This window comes from Ursus arctos, unplaced genomic scaffold, assembly GCF_023065955.2.
Source record: "Ursus arctos isolate Adak ecotype North America unplaced genomic scaffold, UrsArc2.0 scaffold_22, whole genome shotgun sequence".
Taxonomy (NCBI): domain Eukaryota; kingdom Metazoa; phylum Chordata; class Mammalia; order Carnivora; family Ursidae; genus Ursus; species Ursus arctos.
Genome location: NW_026622897.1, coordinates 58,922,972 through 58,942,524, shown reverse-complemented (window position 1 = coordinate 58,942,524; position 19,553 = coordinate 58,922,972). Strand labels below are relative to the sequence as shown.

At 37.9% G+C, this 19,553-nt stretch overlaps 2 protein-coding genes across 2 annotated transcripts; both read left to right on the top strand.

Annotated features, from left to right (window-relative positions):
- Nucleotides 1-3,207: 3,207 nt before the first annotated feature.
- LOC125282522 (olfactory receptor 56A4-like) lies at nucleotides 3,208-4,537 on the top strand. Its single transcript, XM_048217479.2, has one exon. It carries the CDS (start codon nucleotides 3,325-3,327, stop codon nucleotides 4,264-4,266), a length of 942 nt encoding a protein of 313 aa, XP_048073436.2. The 5' UTR covers nucleotides 3,208-3,324; the 3' UTR covers nucleotides 4,267-4,537.
- Nucleotides 4,538-13,689: 9,152 nt separating this feature from the next.
- LOC113248222 (olfactory receptor 56A4-like) lies at nucleotides 13,690-16,255 on the top strand. The gene is made up of 2 exons (XM_026489580.4): nucleotides 13,690-14,621; nucleotides 15,402-16,255. Exons 1-2 carry the CDS (start codon nucleotides 14,238-14,240, stop codon nucleotides 16,095-16,097), a joined length of 1,080 nt encoding a protein of 359 aa, XP_026345365.3. The 5' UTR covers nucleotides 13,690-14,237; the 3' UTR covers nucleotides 16,098-16,255.
- The last annotated feature ends 3,298 nt before the right edge of the window (nucleotides 16,256-19,553 follow it).

Below are 19,553 nucleotides of genomic sequence, written 5' to 3'. Positions count from 1 at the left end.
TTGGTTAGAGTCTCCGTGTCCCCTGCGAGGGGGGATGGGGATGGGCACTCCCTGAGCCGGTATTTCCAGGCTTTTGTTCTCTGGCGGCTTTCCCTGGCGGTTTGCTGTGCCTCTTCTGAGAGTCAGAGCAGCAGCGGCCGAATTTCAGCCTCTGTCACAGAACAGAGGGATTGCGGCCCGTTCTCTACTAATGTTCCGGCCACTTTAACTCTGTTTCTGTTGGTGCTGCTCAACCCTGCAGCGTCCGGGATGTGCGCCCCACACCCGGCGTCCCAGCCCTCACTTCCAGGGCCGGCGCGTCTCTGTCCTTTGTGTTTCTAATGCCGCCAGCCGCCAGCCGCCCCGCGCCCGCTCCCGGATCTCCCAGTCTCAGTCTGCTTCCAGTGAGCTCAGCGGGATTCCGGAGTTCCTCGAGATGCCTGGTGGCGCGCACACCCTGCTCACGGTCTCAGTCTGCTGTTTTGCGGGTGCCGTCCGCGAGCCCCGCCCGCTCTCCCGTGCAAGTGGCTGCCGCTTCCCGGCGCCCGAACGCGGCGGCTCCCTCCCCCTTCCGTTTATCTTCCGATATCTGTGCACAGTTTCATGGCTCCCCGCTTCATACCTCAATACTCAGCGCTGGAGATGTTCATTTGTAGAGATCCAGATGTGTCTTCCTGCATCTCAGGCTGGTTCCGTGGTTGTTTAGGCTGGTCTGGTACCTATCCTGATTATTTCTGTTCTTAACCATTCCCATCCTGAAGTTTGAAAGATCAATTTACTTAAGAATCTCTAAAGGAAATTTGATGGGGAGTATTGAAAAAGAAAATAAAAACTGTAAATTTGAGCTGACCCAGAGCCAAATGAATGGAATTTCCACAAATAACTCAGGTTATAGATGCCATTTGCCAATGCAAAAAGTGAACTCATTTTAAGCAAAATAGAAAGAGGAGTGTTTAGTTTTCCAGAACTCTAGACCTGAGCTGTCTAATACACTACACATCCAGGCCACGTGTGGCTATGGGTGCTTGAAATGTGGCTAGTCAGAATTAGGATGTGCTTCACATATAAAATGTACCTGATTTTGAAGACTTCATGTGAAAACAAAAACAAAGAATGTAAAATAATAGCTCTATAAAGTTTTTCATATTGATACATGTTGAAATGATAACACTTGGGATATACTGAGAAAAATAACATTATTAAAGTTAATTTCATGTGTTTCCTTTGAGTTATTTAAAGGTAGCTACTAGAAATGCAAAATTATGTATGACTCACAATGTATTTCTCTTGGAATTGCTGCTATAGATTATATAGCAAATATGGAAACTGATAACGTATTAGGCAAAATAGAGGAAAAAATTTATTTCTTTCAATTTCAAAATATGCCTTCAAATATTTACACTTACCTTATCTTCTTACATCTTAGGAAAGACGGGGAAGCTGGCTCTAGGAGGGTCAAACACTCATTAGGACTACTGACATTGTTGATAAAAATTGGTTTATTTTGCCCTCCAATGCATCAAAAACTAAGGATATACTGTATGGTGACTAACAAAACATAATAAAAAATTATTATTAAAAAATTGGCTTATTTTGGGCATCCTCAGAGAGTGGAAAACGAAGTGCCACTGAACATGTCACTCAGTGTTCTGAGATAAACCTTAGCATGGCAGCCATATAAAAGTTATCTCAGAAGTGTCTTAAAAGCTCATAACTGATTCGGGTGTACCAGACCAGGGGTCCATGTGAATCTGCTCAGTCTGGGTTTGTGACTGACAGAGAATCCACATGGAATCAGATGAAGACAGCAATTACTACTGTCCCTCACTGTTGGGTAGTAGTGTTGGACCAAAATTGCTGGCTCCTACAATTTCTTGTTCTTATCCCAACTGCCTGCCCAAGACATTAGGAGACTTTTTCATACCTTTTTGTCTCAAAGTGTATTCTTTTTTAAACTTCTCTAAGATGCTATTTCCTATATAAATGGTAGTAATGACTCTGTTGAAGTCTTTAGGTATTTTATGGTGATGCATGTAGTCCTGATTTCTCCTTTGCCTATGATGTCATCTCTTGGAGGAAGGACAGGGGCATGCATTTGTGTAGGGCCTATGGTTGATCTGCTCTAGCAGCAGAGCCTGTGTGGGTGTCTCGGTGTCGTAGGTAGTAGTAGTATAGTAGCTAGCTGTAGATTCAGACTTCACAATTTCAAGGCATGGCTTCACCTCTGTGATTTTAATAAAATGACCTTACTTACTTACTTTTGCCTTTGTTTCCTCATCTGTAAAAGTGGACTAACAATGGTGTTTTGTTATAAGGAGGATGATCATGTAATTTGTCAACCAAGATGGGAAACTATTAAGAGTGTGTACGGGCTTAAATGGGAATTATCCCAGGCAAACAGGAAATATTGTCATTCTACTATCATCCTACTTACAGGATTTTTAACAGGATGGAAGAGTTTATATTTATAAAGTACCTAGGAGGGGATTATGCTAAATGAAATAAGACAAGCAGAGAAAGACAATTATCATATGGTTTCACTCATATGCGGAACATAAGGAATAGTATGGTGGACCATAGGGGAAGGGAGGGAAAACTGAATGGGAAGACATCAGGGAGGGAGACAAACCATGAGAGACTCTGGACTCCCAGAAACAAACTGAGGGTTACAGAAGGGAGGGGCGTGGGGGATGGGGTAACTGGGTGATGGGTATTAAGGAGGATGTGTATTGTGATGAGCACTGGGTATTCTACGAAACTAATGAATCATTGAACACTACACATCAAAAACTAACGATGTACTATATGCTGGCTAACGGAACATAAAAAGAAAATATAGTACCAGACACTTAACTACTATTATTTTTAAGTAGTTCTATGAAAAATAAGTTACTTCTCCATGGGTGTTCATATTGTTTGGATGGATTTATTCTTTTTTTAAATGATTTTTTATTATATATTTATTATATATAATAAATTATATATATTTATATTATATATTTATATTTATTATATTTTTTATTATAACACCCAGTGCACCATGAAATACGTGCCCTCCTTACTACCCATCACCAGCCTATCCCATTCCCCCACTCCCCTCCCCTCTGAAGCCCTCAGTTTGTTTCTCAGAGTCCATAGTCTTTCATGTTTCATTCCCCCTTCTGATTATCCCCCCTTTCTTTATCCCTTTCTTCCCCTACCGATCATCCTATTTCTTATGTTCCACAGATGAGAGAAATCATATGATATTTGTCTTTCTCTGCTTGACTTATTTCACTTAGCATTATATTCTTGTCTTACCCTTCAAGGTTTTCCAAAGTGTCAGTAGTGATTAGGACACTTTACATGGCAGCACCCAGCAACTACTCCACTGCTCCAGTCTCCGAATTCCTCCTCATCTGCTTCCCTAACTACCAGAGTTGGCAGCACTGGCTGTCCCTGCCCCTCAGCCTGCTCTTCCTCCTGGCCATGGGGGCCAACGCCACCCTGCTGATCACCATCAGGCTGGAGGCCTCTCTTCACGAGCCCATGTACTACCTGCTCAGCCTCCTCTCCCTGCTGGACATGGTGCTCTGCCTGACCGTCATCCCCAAGGTCCTGGCCATCTTCTGGTTTGACCTCAGGTCCATCAGCTTCTCAGCCTGCTTCCTCCAGATGTTCATCATGAACAGTTTCCTCCCCATGGAGTCCTGCACATTCATGGTCATGGCCTATGACCGCTATGTGGCCATCTGTCACCCACTACGATACCCATCCATCATCACTCACCAATTTGTGGTTAGGGCTGCCATATTTGTTGTGGCCCGGAATGGCCTTCTTACTATGCCTATCCCCATACTTTCTTCCCAGCTCAGATACTGTGCAGAGAACATCATCAAGAACTGTATCTGCACTAACCTGTCTGTGTCCAAACTCTCCTGTGATGACATCACCTTCAATCAGCTCTACCAGTTTGTGGCAGGTTGGACTCTACTGGGCTCTGATCTCATCCTAATTGTTCTCTCCTACGCCTTCATCCTGAAAGCTGTGCTAAGGATCAAGGCTGAGGGCGCTATGGCCAAAGCTCTAGGCACGTGTGGTTCCCACTTCATCCTCATCCTCTTCTTCAGCACGGTCCTGCTGGTTCTGGTCATCACTAACCTGGCCAGGAAGAAGATTCCCCCAGATGTCCCCATCCTGCTCAACATCCTGCACCACCTCATCCCCCCAGCTCTGAACCCCATTGTTTACGGTGTGAGAACCAAGGAGATCAAGCAGGGAATCCAGAAGCTGCTGAGAACGTTGTAAGAGGTAAAATGGGTGAGAACTAACCTGGGGAATTGAAATTGATAATAGGGAATATTTTTCATGATGCATAGGAACTTTAAATAGTTATTGCAGGGATAAGTTTGGATTTTGCACTCTCCAAATTTTCAGTTGATTATGGGGATATTCATATCCTGACTCCTGTTTTCTCTGCATTGACTAGGACCTTAGTTTTTTGCATTCTGGAGTTATCTGGAAGTTTCCTTTGGCCTCATCTGTGTGAGAGAGACTTGTCAAGTCATAATTACAGGAACTTAATTAGAGTGAAACTGTTTTTCAAATAAAGAAGAAATGGTATTCTGGTCACTTTCAGTGCCTCTCAGTTTCCTCAGTTGTTTCATACTTAGATATACATTAGAGCACTTGGTTCTACCTGACACAGTTCATACTGGTTTTGTGTCATGAATGGGGCTCCTGTGGAGATCCAGCAGTTGGCTCTAGAACATTGATTCTTACAGTGAGGGAATGACACTGCCTCCTCTAAGCCCTGCCAGATATTGTTAATATATTTATCTAAAGCCACTTCTCTGGAGTATGAATTTCCTGGAGTTCTTTACTTATTTTTAACAAATTAAAAAATATTAAGATGACTCATTTGTGTGTGTGTACACTTCGTTTTAAGTGAAAGTGTGTGTCCTGTTTTCAGATGTGCTTTACTAACTTGTGTCTTCATCCTCTCCTATCTCACCTTTTCCATCAGATTTCAGGTGCTCTCTACAACCCCATTTTTTCCTGCCTATCACTGATATACAGTTAAATTGACTTATTCATTCTACTTTCAGCTCTGTTGTGTCAATCCTCATATCTTGTGCTGGTGCCAGCATAGCATCCTATGGGATCCAGGCATCCATATTAGTGGGTTACTTGAACAAGCCCTGGTGTGTTTAATTCTTTGCAGTTCCCTTCCTGATCATGCCCTGAAAATGGTGGAGACTCAGGTATTGGACAATATTTCCTGGGATTAATTTACATTGGCGACAGAATCCCCTTTTGGATACTGAGAGCCTCACATATAAGAGCCACTTGAGAATGTCTTCTAACATAGCTGATCTATGATGCAGGTGGTCATTCTTGGGGGATTTATAAACTAATTTATCACTCCTACAGTATCGTCTCTCACCAAAATAATAGCTTTGATCCACTCTTTCTTCTCTCTTCCGCAGCTCCAAAGACTGATCCTAACTGAACATTGTCCTATTTACCCATCATTCCAGTTGCTCCTAGGTCATTATTTTCAGATTATACCCATTGATATTTTTTCTTAAAATCTATTCTCAAGAATCTTCTTGCACATAGGAAACCAGTACAGTGTCTTCATTTGACAAACTGCAAGTCTCAATTTAAACTCCATCTATTTTACAGTCCTTCCCTTTTTTCACCCCAGTGAAGGTAATCTATCTGAAGCAACATGTATATCTCCCTCTGGCACTAGTTTATGAATTCCTGAGTCTGTTGAGAGTTTTAGTCATCTTCTTAGCTTTATATACTTAGGACTGGTAGCACAATTATTTACATATTTTAGTTATTTTTGTTGAACTAAAGTGAATAATTCATACATGCAAATCTTGTTTCTTATTTCCTCTGAAAATTAAGGGAAGGATCAAGTTGTTAATATAATGTATTCTCCAAAGCACTTTACAAAAAACGTTACATAACTTACAGTTCAAGGTGATTTTATATAACATAGCACCTAAGACTGCTTCTCTTGGATGAGATAAGAACGAATCTTTATTTATTTGAATCCCAGGTATACCAATTGGCCACTGACTAGATGTGTAATTTTTGACTCACTGATCTGAGCTCTCATTTTCTCATTTAAGAAGGGTGATAATGAGCCTTTTATTATGTAATTTATCTGATTTTTGGGTGTCCTACTCTATGGGAAGTTTTCAACCAGAGACTAAAACATGCTAATAACTTATAGATGGGAACCCATTCCATTATTTTCCTATAAACATTGATTTCTCTCATGTCTTCAAAAGAAGATGCTCTTCATTATCTTATACACAAGATGTATTTCAGCGATGCTCTGCTCTGCCCTGTGTGTCATTTCTATTCCCCAGTGCAATTTCTTGATTATTGTGCATCACTAACTTATAAAATCCTTTCCTTATTCAAAGCTCATGATGTTGCACCATGGTACCCTCTGTCATTCCTTGTTCTAAGTCATCTTTTAAAATCTTGGTCCTGTTGCCTCATTTCAGATGTTGGCAGTTGCCTAAGGGTCTGGTTGGAATGCATCCAGACTAAAACCACCTCTCTTCACAATGAAAGACTGGAGGGATCGCAAATGAGCCAGTGAGGAACATGTGCTCACAGATTGGCTACATGTATTCCTATAATTTTTCATGTTACTATTTCATTTCTTTAATTTATAAATTGTATTTCTACAATTTTTCATGTTATTCATTTAAAAATTTTATTGAATTAAATAAAATTTAATTTTAATTCCATGTTACTATTTCATTTAAAAATTTTAAATTTCATTCAAAAATGACATATACATTAATAGAAAAAATTAAATTTTCTATAATTTACCTCTTGAGGCACACAAAAGTATTTGGTGGATTGTCCACATTGGCCATCTTTTTTTTTTTTTCTCTTAAATCTCTGGATACTTAGAATTTTGTATCTACAGGGATTTTAAAGTCATCGAATCTAGAGTCCCCTTGGAAACAAACTGAGGGTGTCAGAGGGATGTTTAGCAAATGCATATGTGATAGATTAATAAAACGTGGAATGCAGTAAAATGGGAGAATGAAATGATATGTGGAATGAAACGTACAATAAAATAGAATGTGGCAGATAAATTTTATATTTAGGAATGTGGTCCTAAATGTCTGGTATCTCTTACAGACAATAGTCCAATGCATGGGACTTTAAGGTGCTCTGAGTGAAGTGCTATAAACCTCTATTTTCTCTTTCTTTTTGTATTTAAATGCATACATCTTTCCTCCATCTCTGGAAGTATGTAGGTCTGTGTAAGTGTGTCTGTAGGCTTAGGTAGGTAGGTATGTTTGTGTAGGATGTAATACTTCAGGGAATGGTGACCATGAGGACAGGAAACGCAAAGCATCTCTATTATATTTTGACCTACGAGAGAGGCAACATTATGACTTTATCAATTTTATGGAGCCCAGCCAAGAGCATAAGGCAACAAGAAGTTGAAGAGTTACATACTGGCAGCAGACTACTAACTGAATAAGATATCCACTTAACTTTACACAGTACCTATCCGTTTAAAGGCTTAGAACAAGGTAGGTCAGTCAGAGAAAGACAAGCACTGTATGTATCACTTATATGTGGAATCTAAAAAAAAAAAAATCAAACCTGTAAAAAACAAAAAGTAGAATGGTAGCTACCAGGAAATGAAGGGTGGGGGGATAAGATTGATAGCTTTTAAGGGTATAAACTTGTAATGAGTAGTAAATAACTAGAGGTCTAGGGCACAGTATAATGACTATAGATAATAATACTGTACTATAATTATGTGACATGATAAATACTGCTCCAACAGCAATTATATTGCAATATATAAATGTAGCAAAGTAATACCTTTTGTATACCTTAAATTTATGCAATGTTATGTGTCAAATTTATTCAATTAAAAAAAAGTCTTAGGAGAAGAAATACCTTGTGTTAGGGTTTTCATTCCACCCTGTATGTAAGAGAATGAGAATGTACCCCTTACATATTGGTGTTTGAGGATCCAGAGATACAGAGATTATTATCCACCAGACATACATTATTCCGCCAGATACATTATTCTAGACATAGTTTTGATGAAACGTCTGTGAATTAGCACAAAACATGTAAAGTGTAGCTCAGGTCTGGATCTAGAAGGGATGCTGAATGGAGAAGCTGAGAGAGGAAAATTATTGTCCCACCTTTGATATATATAGGTGGCCATATATATCTGGGTCTATTTCTGGGCTCTCTAACTGTTCAATTAGTTGGTTTGTCTATCTTTGTGCCAATAGCATACTGTCTTAATTCCAACAGCTCTGTAATATGTTTGAAACCTGACAGTCAATATAAGTCATCCAGTTCATCTTTAAGACTGCTTTATTCAGTTCCCATACGAAGCTTTACAAATGACTTCTTAAAAAAAAGAGAGGAAGAAACTGCTGGGAATTTGACTAGGATTGCTTTGAATCTAGAGATTAACTTTGGGGGGTGTTGACATCCTTACAGTGTTATATTTTACAATCAATAACTACATTTCTGTATTTTATTTAGTTTCCAATTTTGTATCTTTCAGTGTAAAGATATGTAATCTTTATTTAGACTTATTCCTAGATATTATTCTTTTCTGATGCTATTGTGGATGTGTTCTTTTTATTTTGTTTTCTGTTTGTTGTCATACATAGCTAATTTGTGTATTGACTATGTTTTGGGTGACAATGCTAAATTCATGTATTAATTCTAGCTTTTCACTTTTGGCTTTTCTAAATACTCATTATGCTTTGCAAAATGACAGTCTTATTTCTTCCTTTGCAATTGTTCTGCTTGCTATTTGTTTCTTCCAGATTTACTGTATTGAATCGAGCCTCCTGTGCCGTGTTGAAAAGAAGTGGTGGTAGTAGAAATTTTTGCCTTTTATTTTGTCTTTTGTTAAAGGAAGAGTCTTTATTATTTAACCATTGATTACCATGTCTGCTGTAGGTCTTTTGGAAATATGTTTTATCAGATCAAGGAAATTCCCTCTGTTTTTAATTTGCTAAGATCTTAAAATGGGTATTTACTTTGGTCAAATGCTTTTTCGGCTTATTTTGAGATGATCACATCGTTCCATTTGTTATTCTGCAAATGCAGCAACTCACATTAGTTTTCAAATATTATATTACACTTGTGATCACTTAATATTTTCATATCATTGCATTTGATTTCCTGATGATTTGTTAAGAACTTTTTTTTTTTTTTAAAAAGATTTATTTACTTTAGAGAGACAGAAAGTGAGGGGGGAGGAAAAGAGGGAGAGGGAGAGAGAGAATCCTCAAGCAGACTCCCCACTGAGAAAGGAGCCCAGTGAGGGGCTCAATCACAGGACCCTGCAATCATGACATGAGCCAAAATCAAGAGTTGGCTGCTTAACGGACTGAGCCACCCACGTGCCCTCTGAAGAACTTTTATATCCATGTTCCTGAGAGGGATTGATTTCTTTTCTTTTCTTTTCTTTTCTTTTCTTTTCTTTTCTTTTCTTTTCTTTTCTTTTCTTTTCTTGGAATGGTATTTCTTCCCTCCTTCTTTTATTTTTAATCTATTTGTGCCTGTATATTTGAAGTGGGGCTTTCATCGGTAACATATAATTGACCTTGCTTTTTTATTCACACTCATAATTTTTGCCTTCTAATTGGGTTGTTTAATTTATTTGCATTTAATTTTATCACTGATATGGTTGGTTTAAATCTACCATCTTGCTATTTGTTTTCTATACAATTTATCTGTTCTTTGTTCCATGTTTTCCTGTTTTTATGCTTCATATTCGATTATTTCTTTTCACTGTTTCTTCTCCTCTTTTGGTTAGTAGTTATAACTTTTTGTTTTTTTATTTTAGTTGTTGCTTTAAGGTTTACAATATACATCATTAAGTTATGACAGAGTGCCTTAAAGTGATATACCATTCATACATAGAACAGTCTTATAATAGTTTGCTTATTTATTTACCTACGTAATTATCATTTCTGGAACTGTTTATTTCTTAGTCTGGATCCAGATTTTAATCTGGTATCATTTTCTTTGTGCTGAAAAAAGAATTCCTCTAATACTTTTTGCAGTTCAGGGCTCCTGGTGATGAATAATTTCAGCTTTCGTATGTCCGAAAAAGGATTTTTTTCCCTTTATTTTGGAGAGATATTCTCCCAAAAAATAGAATTCTAAGTTAACAAAATTTTTTTGGTAGTTTAAAGATGTTGCTTCACTGTATTCTCACTCAATGGCTTCTGACAAAAAAATCTGCTGTTATTCTTAAATTTTTTCTTTTGTGTATGATTTGTCTTTTTCCTATGTCTGCTTTTAAGATTTTCTTTTTATCATTGATTCTGAGCAATTTGATCATGATATGCCTTCATATAGTTTTCTTCAGGTTTCTTGTGTTTGGGCAATCCTTCTAATCTTATCTTAATTATTGCTTCTACTTTTTTGATTAGTTCTTTTTTTCAGATGTCATACTTAAACATTGACTTTTATTCTTTCTTCTTTTCATTCATATAAAACATATTCTATTTTTATTACATGTACTACATTAAAATATGCTAATTTAATATATAATATACATATATGTATATATATTTGACTATAGATTTCTTTTTATGTACTTTTACTATTCTGTAGAGTTGCTTATGCTTTATATTATCATCAGTTCAAAATATTTTCCAATTTACATTTTGATTTTTTCTGTTACTTATATTTATTTAGATATATATTATTTAATTTGTGTGAGGTGTGGGATTTTCAGATACATTATTATTATTTCTTCTTGGCTTAATTATACTGTTGTCAGAGAACATATTCTGAATAATTTCAATAGTTTGAAATTCGTTGAGACTTTTTTTTTATGTTTCATCATTTAGTTGGTTTTGATAATGTTTTATATATGAAAGGAATATTCATACTGTTGTGATTGGGTACAATGTTATGTACATGTCAATTGGGCAAGGTTGGTTAATTACATTGTTCTAATGTTTCCTATCTGTATGGGTCTTCTTTTTATCAGCTGTTCTATCATGTTTTAGGAGAGGCATGTTGAAATCTCACTTTGTGGATTTATTTCTCCTTTTGTGCTGATTTTTTTGCATTATTTTAATCGGAGTTACGATATTGTTATATTTTCTAATTCATCATCATAAAAACTTCATCACTGTAAGATATCCTTTATTATCTCTGGTAATGCCTCCAGCCTTTATGTTTGCATTAATCAGATTAGTGTAGCTACTGACATTCTCCTGGTTAGTATGTTCATGATATAGTTTTTCCATTCTTTTGTTTTTAATCATTCTGGGTGTTTATATTTAAAATGTGTCTTTTGTAAGCAACAAGAATATATTCAGTCTGATAGTCTTAGTCTTTTACTTGGAATACTTGGTCTATTTACATAAACGGAATTGCTGGTTGCTTTATAGCTACCATATTATTGTTTGTATATTACCTCACACATTTTAATTTCCTTCTCCTACTTTCTTGTCTTATTTTGGATTAATGAAATTTTTATGCAGTCTTTTTTAGTGTTATTTTAGTGATAATCCCAGAGTAAAAACTGGTATTCTTGACTTACTACAGTCTATTTAAATACACTGTTCGGAGTGTTCAGGATTCCATCTAGTTGCTTTCCTTCAAGTGACATATTTTCCCTGTGTGAAGGTATTTATAAAACTTAATATAAATTAATGATGAAATAAGTCATCATAAAGTACTCATTTTAGAAAGTTTTTCTAGAATACAGCTAATATATAAGATGAAGTCATTTCATAAGTCTGTTAACATTTATCTTCCTAAAGGATCTTTAGTTATATCTTCCAAGTCCCTGAGTGATATTCCTTTCCATCACAAGTAATACATCTCAGCTATGTAACTCAGACACCTCAAAAGAAACTAGGAGCTAATCACTGCTCTTTCGCTTCCTCTGAGTATAAATGCAGAAATTTTTTCTTTCTTTCTTTCTTTCTTTCTTTCTTTCTTTCTTTCTTTCTTTCTTCTTCTTTCTTTCTTTCTTTCTTTCTTTCTTTCTTTCTTTCTTTCTTTTCTTTCTTTCTTTCTTTCTTTTTTCTTTCTTCACATTAGAAATGTGTGCACGTCTACAGGGAGGCAGGAACCCATGGGAGCAGGATGCCCCAACCAACTCTTCATATTTCCAGCCACAGGAGAGTGGTGGCTGTTATAGGGACAACATCTTCATAAAGTTGTCCAGGGGCCAAAGTCACAATACTCTGGTTTCTCTTCAGATCTGGTTTCTCTTTCCCATTCCACCAAAGCCATAAGGAGAGGGCTAGTCAGAGTTGGAGAGGTCACACATTACCTGACAGCAGCTGGATGGTCCAACTGCCATTTGGAGCAGACTTTCTCTGTAAGTATTTTTGAGAACAGTACAGTGGAAAGCCAAGCATAAGTGATAATTTAAGTTTGATCTTCAACTTAATTCACTGTTCCTTGTGCTCTCAGATGTTAGTATGTGAAGACCCTGAAGATCAGCCGTGTCAGAAGAGCATGAGCACAGCAGGGTGTGGGTCAGTTCAGCTCTGTCTCTGATTAGTAGAGACATATTTTAAGCGTCTGGATTTGTGCCAACTGCCACAAAGAAAAATGGTGTATACCTTGTTTTTGACCTTAATGCACGTTGGTCCTCCTAGGAAGGGTGGCTAAGAACTATACATCCAGTCAGAGAGATAAAACCATGAAAAAGGAACCTATAGAATTCCCAGAGTGTCTGTGGGAGGAAGATAACTTTCAAGTTAGGAGACGAGATTAGCCGGAATTGTGCTCAAATAAGTAAAGATAATGGGAAAAGCAGCCAATGTGATGTTGAAGCTGAGCAGAGCTGACACCAGGGCTGGCTGAACTGAGGCGGCAGTCTGTCTAAATCAGTGGTTAGGTCAGTTAGGACAGGTGGGTGTAGCTTTGTAATTTTCCAAGTATCGTCCCTGGAAAAGCAGTATTGGCATTACCTGGGAACTTGTTAGAAAGGTAAATTCTTGGCTTTCTCCCCAAAAAAACTATTAAATTGGTAATTCTGGAGCTTGGTATCAGAAATCTGTGTTTCAACCAGCTCTCCAGGTGATTTTCATTTGAGATCCACTGGTCTAGATAAAGGGAAATCCTGATGAGAAGCCCACACTGTATATTCAAGAAAAAAAAAAAAAAAACAGGTCTAAACCTTGATTGGGAGACTGTGTGTGTGTGTGTGTGTGTGTGTGTGTGTGTCTGTGGAAACCCCAACAACATGCCCCAAAATCCATCTGTGAGAGATGGTTTTTCTCCTGCCTCAGAGGAGAATAAGCAGAACCTGGCCACTTCTTCCTATCAGGATCCGGGATGGTTAGGAAGATACTTGAAGAGAACTGAAGCTCCAGTCTGTGCAGCATTCTGTCCTGGGGGCATATTTCAGTATTCTTTTAGTTTTTCTCTTCTTCTAGATGCCTCATTTCATTATTTTTTTTCTCTGCCCAGGAAATGTAGTGGTTTTATTTTATTATTTTAAGTTACTTACCAAATATAGATGCAAGTTAGATACTGCACAGGTATCTTTTGTGTTTATTATTTTCACCCCTAGGTTTTACCACTAATGTTTTTCCCATTCTGCTTTGTTCAGCTTTTTACTGAGTGCTAAGCAAGGCTGCTGATGGTTCACAGTACAGCAAGATATGGAGATGCTAGGTTAAAAGAGTCAAGGGTATTATGATGCTTTCAACAATCTGTCATTTCATATATCTGACTTGTACTTACTGAGTGCCTGTGATGTCAGCAGATGCATGAGGTGCTGTTCTCTGTGCTATGATAAAAAGACAAGATTCCATTGCTGACAGATGGAGCACTGACTTTTTGGTAGACAAATAGGAAATATCATTTGTATAGGAGAAGTTTATTAATGTTTTAATAGCAGCATGCTCAGGATATTTAAGGATCATAGAGAAACAATGGAAAGGGGAGGTGTCTAACTATGGATGCAGAAAGAGTAACAAGAAAAAAAATTCCTAAGAGCTATAATTCTTGGTCCAGATAGAATGGGACAAGCAGAAGTTAGTTATTTGAGGGCAAGAGAGTTGATTCTAAGAGGATACGACATGTAAAAACACGGCGGTGAGATGAAGTGTAAAGCATGTTCTGTCAGTGGCTGGGTCTATGTGTGGAGTTGGAATAGACTTGTGAAGGGAGTTATTCTTTATTCATAAAGTTATGAATGCTAAGGACATTGTTTTAACAAAAAATAACTTGTACAATTTAAATTGTAGACGTATTTTATGTCACCAGAACCGTGGAGAAACTTGACAGCCTATACCAGAGGCCGGTACATCAGTTACGAGGTTACTAATGAAACAGTCAAAACCTGGATTCATGTCTTTTCTTTCAGCCAGTTTCAGGCCCACCTGCCAGTCATGGTACTACTTCTCAACAACACAGCCACCCAGGTGACTGAATTCCTGATGATCTGCTTCCCAGGAATGCAGGACACACAGCACTGGCTATCTGTCGTCCTGGCGCCCCTCCTGATTTTGGCCCTTGGGGCTAACTTTGTGTTGTTACTCACCATCCAGCAGGAGACATCTCTGCATGAACCCATGTACTACCTGCTTGCCATCCTCTCCATGCTGGATATCATCCTCTGCCTCACTGTCATCCCTAAGGTCAGACCCCACCCCCAGATTCACTTCTAGGCACTGTCCTCGTTCTCTGAATAGTACTGTTTTGCTGCTGTAAATCCTCCTATCCCTGAAGGAAAATCCTCAGCTAGTTGTCCACGCCATCACACTGGGTTATCACAGCTCCCACACATGTCCCCTCTCATTCCCAGTGTCCCCCCTTTTTTTTTTAAGGTTTCATCCTTTCCCAACTGACAGGCCCTCTCTCAATGTCTGAGTCGGTGATATGCCAAGTTTTGACCTTCCTTTTACTTCTAGGGAGAGATTCTTCTTGACTCAGAATGACCCCACCTTTACATCCAAGAATTCTAGAATTTACTTTCCAAAATGTAACTGGATGTATGTTTACATCATATGATGACATAGGAATCATAATTGGAAGAGCTTCCTTATGTCTTTAGAGAGATTGGAGGGTACCCAAATATAAGTATTAGACTTACTGAGTTCTGATGTTCTTGTGATGCATTTAGGTGGGCAGATGTGTTCAGATGGAATTTGGGTAGGAGCTCTGAGGTTGACCAAGAGAAGACAGGCTGAACAGGTTTAAACACAAGGCATGGTCTATAGATGGAGAGAAAAGGGTATAAATCTGGTTCTCTAATTGGGATGCACATAGATGGTACTTGAAATTAGAATACTGTACCAGCTGGGATTATGGGGCTGTGGTTTGGAGATACAGGTGGTTGAACCCATTGGGGGTTTCCCCAAGGTTAGGTAACCGAGGGTGGGAATGGACGCAGTTTTTGAGAATAATGATTCTGGCAGGTCCTGCTCATCTTCTGGTTCAACATGAAGACCATCAGCTTTGCAGGCTGCTTTCTGCAGATGTTCATCATGAATACATTCCTTCCCATGGAGTCTTCCACCTTCCTGGTTATGGCGTATGACCGCTATGTGGCCATTTGCTATCCTCTACGCTACCCATCTATCATCACTGAAAAATTTGTCATTTATGCAGCCATTTTCATTGTCTTCCGCAATTTGTTGGCCACACTGCCTACACCAGTTCTGGCTGCCAGGCTCAACTACTGTGCCAGCAATGTGGTGGAGAACTGTATCTGTGCCAACATTTCTGTAGCAAAGCTCTCCTGTGGTGATATTCACCTAAATAAGCTCTACCAGTTTGTGAGTGTTTGGTGTCTATTGGGTTCTGACTTGGTGCTCATCTTGCTATCCTACTGCTTCATCTTGAGAGCTGTTATGCGTCTGCAGTCAGGAGGTGCGGCCACCAAAGCCTTGAGTACTTGTGGTTCCCATCTCATTCTTATACTTTTCTTCTATACATTGCTGCTAGTTTTCATCTTCACAAACAAGGCAAGAAAGAAGGTGCCCTCAGAGGTACCCATTCTTCTCAATGTCTTACACCACCTCATTCCACCAGCCCTGAACCCCATTGTTTATGGAGTACGAACACAGGAAATCAAGCAAGGGATTATCAAAATACTCAAGTACCAGTTCTGAGAGAGATGAGTCAAAGACCAGGGATTATGGAAGTTTTAGAGTTGGTTCATCTGAATGTCACAAGGAACACATTTGACATCCATGATGCTAAACTCATCTTGAACTTAAACCTTCTCCAGCCACTATCACAATATTTACCCTCACTAACTCCTCAAATCCTCATTGAACACACGTTTGGGCATCCATTGCCTTTTTATTCTAACCCCTTGTCATCATGATCCTTCAATTACTCACTCATTAAATGATTATTTAATGCCTCCCACATACTTTTCAGTCTTTACATTCTGAGTGCCTGTCACATTTAATTCATAGGGCAAGGATGAGACAACACTTTAAATAGAACATAGGAGATATGGGTAGGATCAGGGGAACCAGTGAGGATGTAATTTAAATAATCTAGGTGAAAAGTAGTAATAGCTTGGTTTAAGGTGGTGAGTAAAAATTAAAGTTATGGGTCACAAGATTTGCTAAGAGTCCATACGTAGGGTACAAAAGATGGAAAAGAGTAAAGGATGACGCCAGGGCTTTTTTCAAAAAGTTAAAAAAGTTTTTTTAAATTTAAATTCAATTTAGGTAACTTAGAGTCTGTTAGTTTTAGAGGTAGAATTTATTGATTCATCAATTGCATATAACACCCATGCTCATTACATGAAGTGCCTCCTTAGTGCCCATCACCCAATTACCCCATCCGCCCACCCACCTCCCCTCCAGCAACCCTCAGTTTGTTTCCTATAGTTGAGTCTCTTATGGTTTGCCTCCCTCTCTGTTTTTATCCTATTTTATTTTTCATACCCTTCCCCTATGTTCATCTGTTTTGTTTCTTAAATTCCACATATGAGTGAAATCATATGATAATTGTCTTTCTCTGATTGACTTATGTCACTTAGCATAATACCCTCTAGTTCCATCCACATCACTGCAAATGGCAAGATTTCATTCTTTTTGATGGTTGAGTAATATTCCATTGTATATCTATACCACATCTTGTTTTCAAAAAAGATTTTTATTTATTTGAGAGACACAAAGAGAGAGAGAGAATGGGGGGGGGGCAGAGGCAGAGGGGGAGAAGCAGACTTCCCACTGAGCAGAGAGCCTGACATGAGGCTCAATCCCAGGACCCTGGGATCATGACCTGAACCTAAGGTAGATGCTTAACCAACTGAGCCACCTAGGAACCCCTATACCACATCTTCTTTATCCATTCATCTGCTGATGGACATCTGGGTTCTTTCCATATTTCTTAAAAGTTTTAATTTAAATTCCAGTTAGTTAACATGCAGTGTAATATTAGTTTCAGGTGTACAATATACTGATTCAGCACTTTCACATAACACCTGGTGCTCATGACAACAAATATACTCCTTAATCTCCATTACCTATTTAACCCATCCTCCCACCCACCTCCATTCTGGTAACCATCAGTTTGTTCTCTATAGTTAAGAGTCTATTTCTTCAATGCTTTTTGCAAGAGTAGTTGAAAAGTCAGAATTGCCATTAACTGAGGAGCCAGTTTTATATATGATATTAGAAGTTTGGCTTTGGACACCTAACTCTATTTCCATATCAAACTCCTACAGATGACTATACTTTTAAAATTACTGTTAAATATCCAAATGGAGAAGTAAAAGTAAGCAACTGGACACATGACACTGTTCAGGGACCAGATCTAAGCTAGAGACAGAAATCTGAGTCATCAGAGTATATAGGTGGTATTTAATCCCACTTAGATGTCTTATATGAATTATATCAATGAATTATCCACTTATTTCTATCTTTGTATCTAGCACATAGTAGGCACTTTTTCAATTAATAAATAATTTTGACTCTCAAAACTTTTGGTCTCACTATGTGGATCTGGATTATGGAGGCTTGATGAAATTTCATATGCTGGTTTTAGCAAACATTAAAAGTTATACCATTTTTATAGGAAGAAAGGCATTCATTAACATAATTTAGCAAGGTAATGGGCTTCTTATATTCAAAATAGAGGCTAGAATTTTAAAGTAATATTTAAAGAGCTGCAAAAACATAAGTAGTAAGCTCCTTGACATAAGTCTTGGCAATGATTTTTTGGATGATACCAAAAGCAAAGGTAACAAAAGCAAAAATAAACTTTTGAGACTACATCAAACTAAAAAGCTTCTGCATGACAAAGGAAATCATCAACAAAATGAAAAGGCAAATTATTAAATGGGACAAAATATTTGCAAATCATGTATCTGATAAGGGGCTAATATTCAAAATATATAATGAACTCATACAACTCAAAAGCAAAACGGAGAAGAAGAAGGAGGAGGAGGAGGAGGAGGAAGAGGGGGAGGAGGAGGAGATCATCTGATTAAATAATGGACAGAAGATCTAATAGACATTTTTCCAAAGAAGATGTACAGATGGTCAACAGGTGCATGAAAAGGTGCTCAACATCACTTATCATCAGGGAAATGCAAATCAAAACCACAATGAGATATTACATCACACCTATTAGAATGGATATTATCAAAAAGATAAGAAATAACAAGTCTTGTGATGGGTAGTAAGGAGGGCACGTATTGCATGGTACACTGGTGTTATACGCAACTAATGAATCATCGAACTTTACATCAGAAATCAGGGGTGTACTGTATGGTGACTATAATAAAAAAATAAAAAAAAAGAAATAACAAGTCTTAGCAAGGATGTGGAAAAAAAGGAACACTTGTGCATTGTTGGTGGAAATGTACATTGGTGCAGTTCCTGTGGAAAACAATATGGAGGTATCTCAACAAATTAAAAATAGAACTACCCAATGACCCAGCAGTTCCACGTCTGGGCATTTATTGGAGGAAAATGAAAACACTAACTTGAGAAGATACATGCACTACCATGTTCATTGCACTTTATTTATTTATTTACTTATTTATTTATTATTCAGATAAATAGGTTGGGCTCCACACCCAACATGGCGCTTGAACTCACGACCCTGAGATCAAGAGTTGCATGCTCTATTTATTGAGCCAGCCAAGCACCCCTGCAGCATTGTTTATAATAGCCAAGATATGGAAACAATCTAAATGTCCACTGACGGATGAATAGATAAAGAATATGTGATACACATACACACAATGGAGTATTAGTCAGCCAAAAAAAGGGAATGAAATCTTGCCATCTGTGACAACATGGATGGACTTTGAGAGCATTATGCTAAGTGAAATAAATCAGATAGAGAAAGACAAATACTGTATGATCTTACTAAGGTATAAACTTTCAGTTTTATAACAAATAAGTCATGGGAATCTAGTTAATAAAACTGTACTTTGCACACTTGAAAGTTGCTAAGAGTGTAGATCTTAAAAGTTCTCATAGTAAAAACGTCTTCTACGTATGGTGACATGTTAAGTAGCCTTGCTGTAGTAATCATTTCACAATATATACAAATACCAAATCATTATGTTGTACACCTGAAATTAATATAATGTT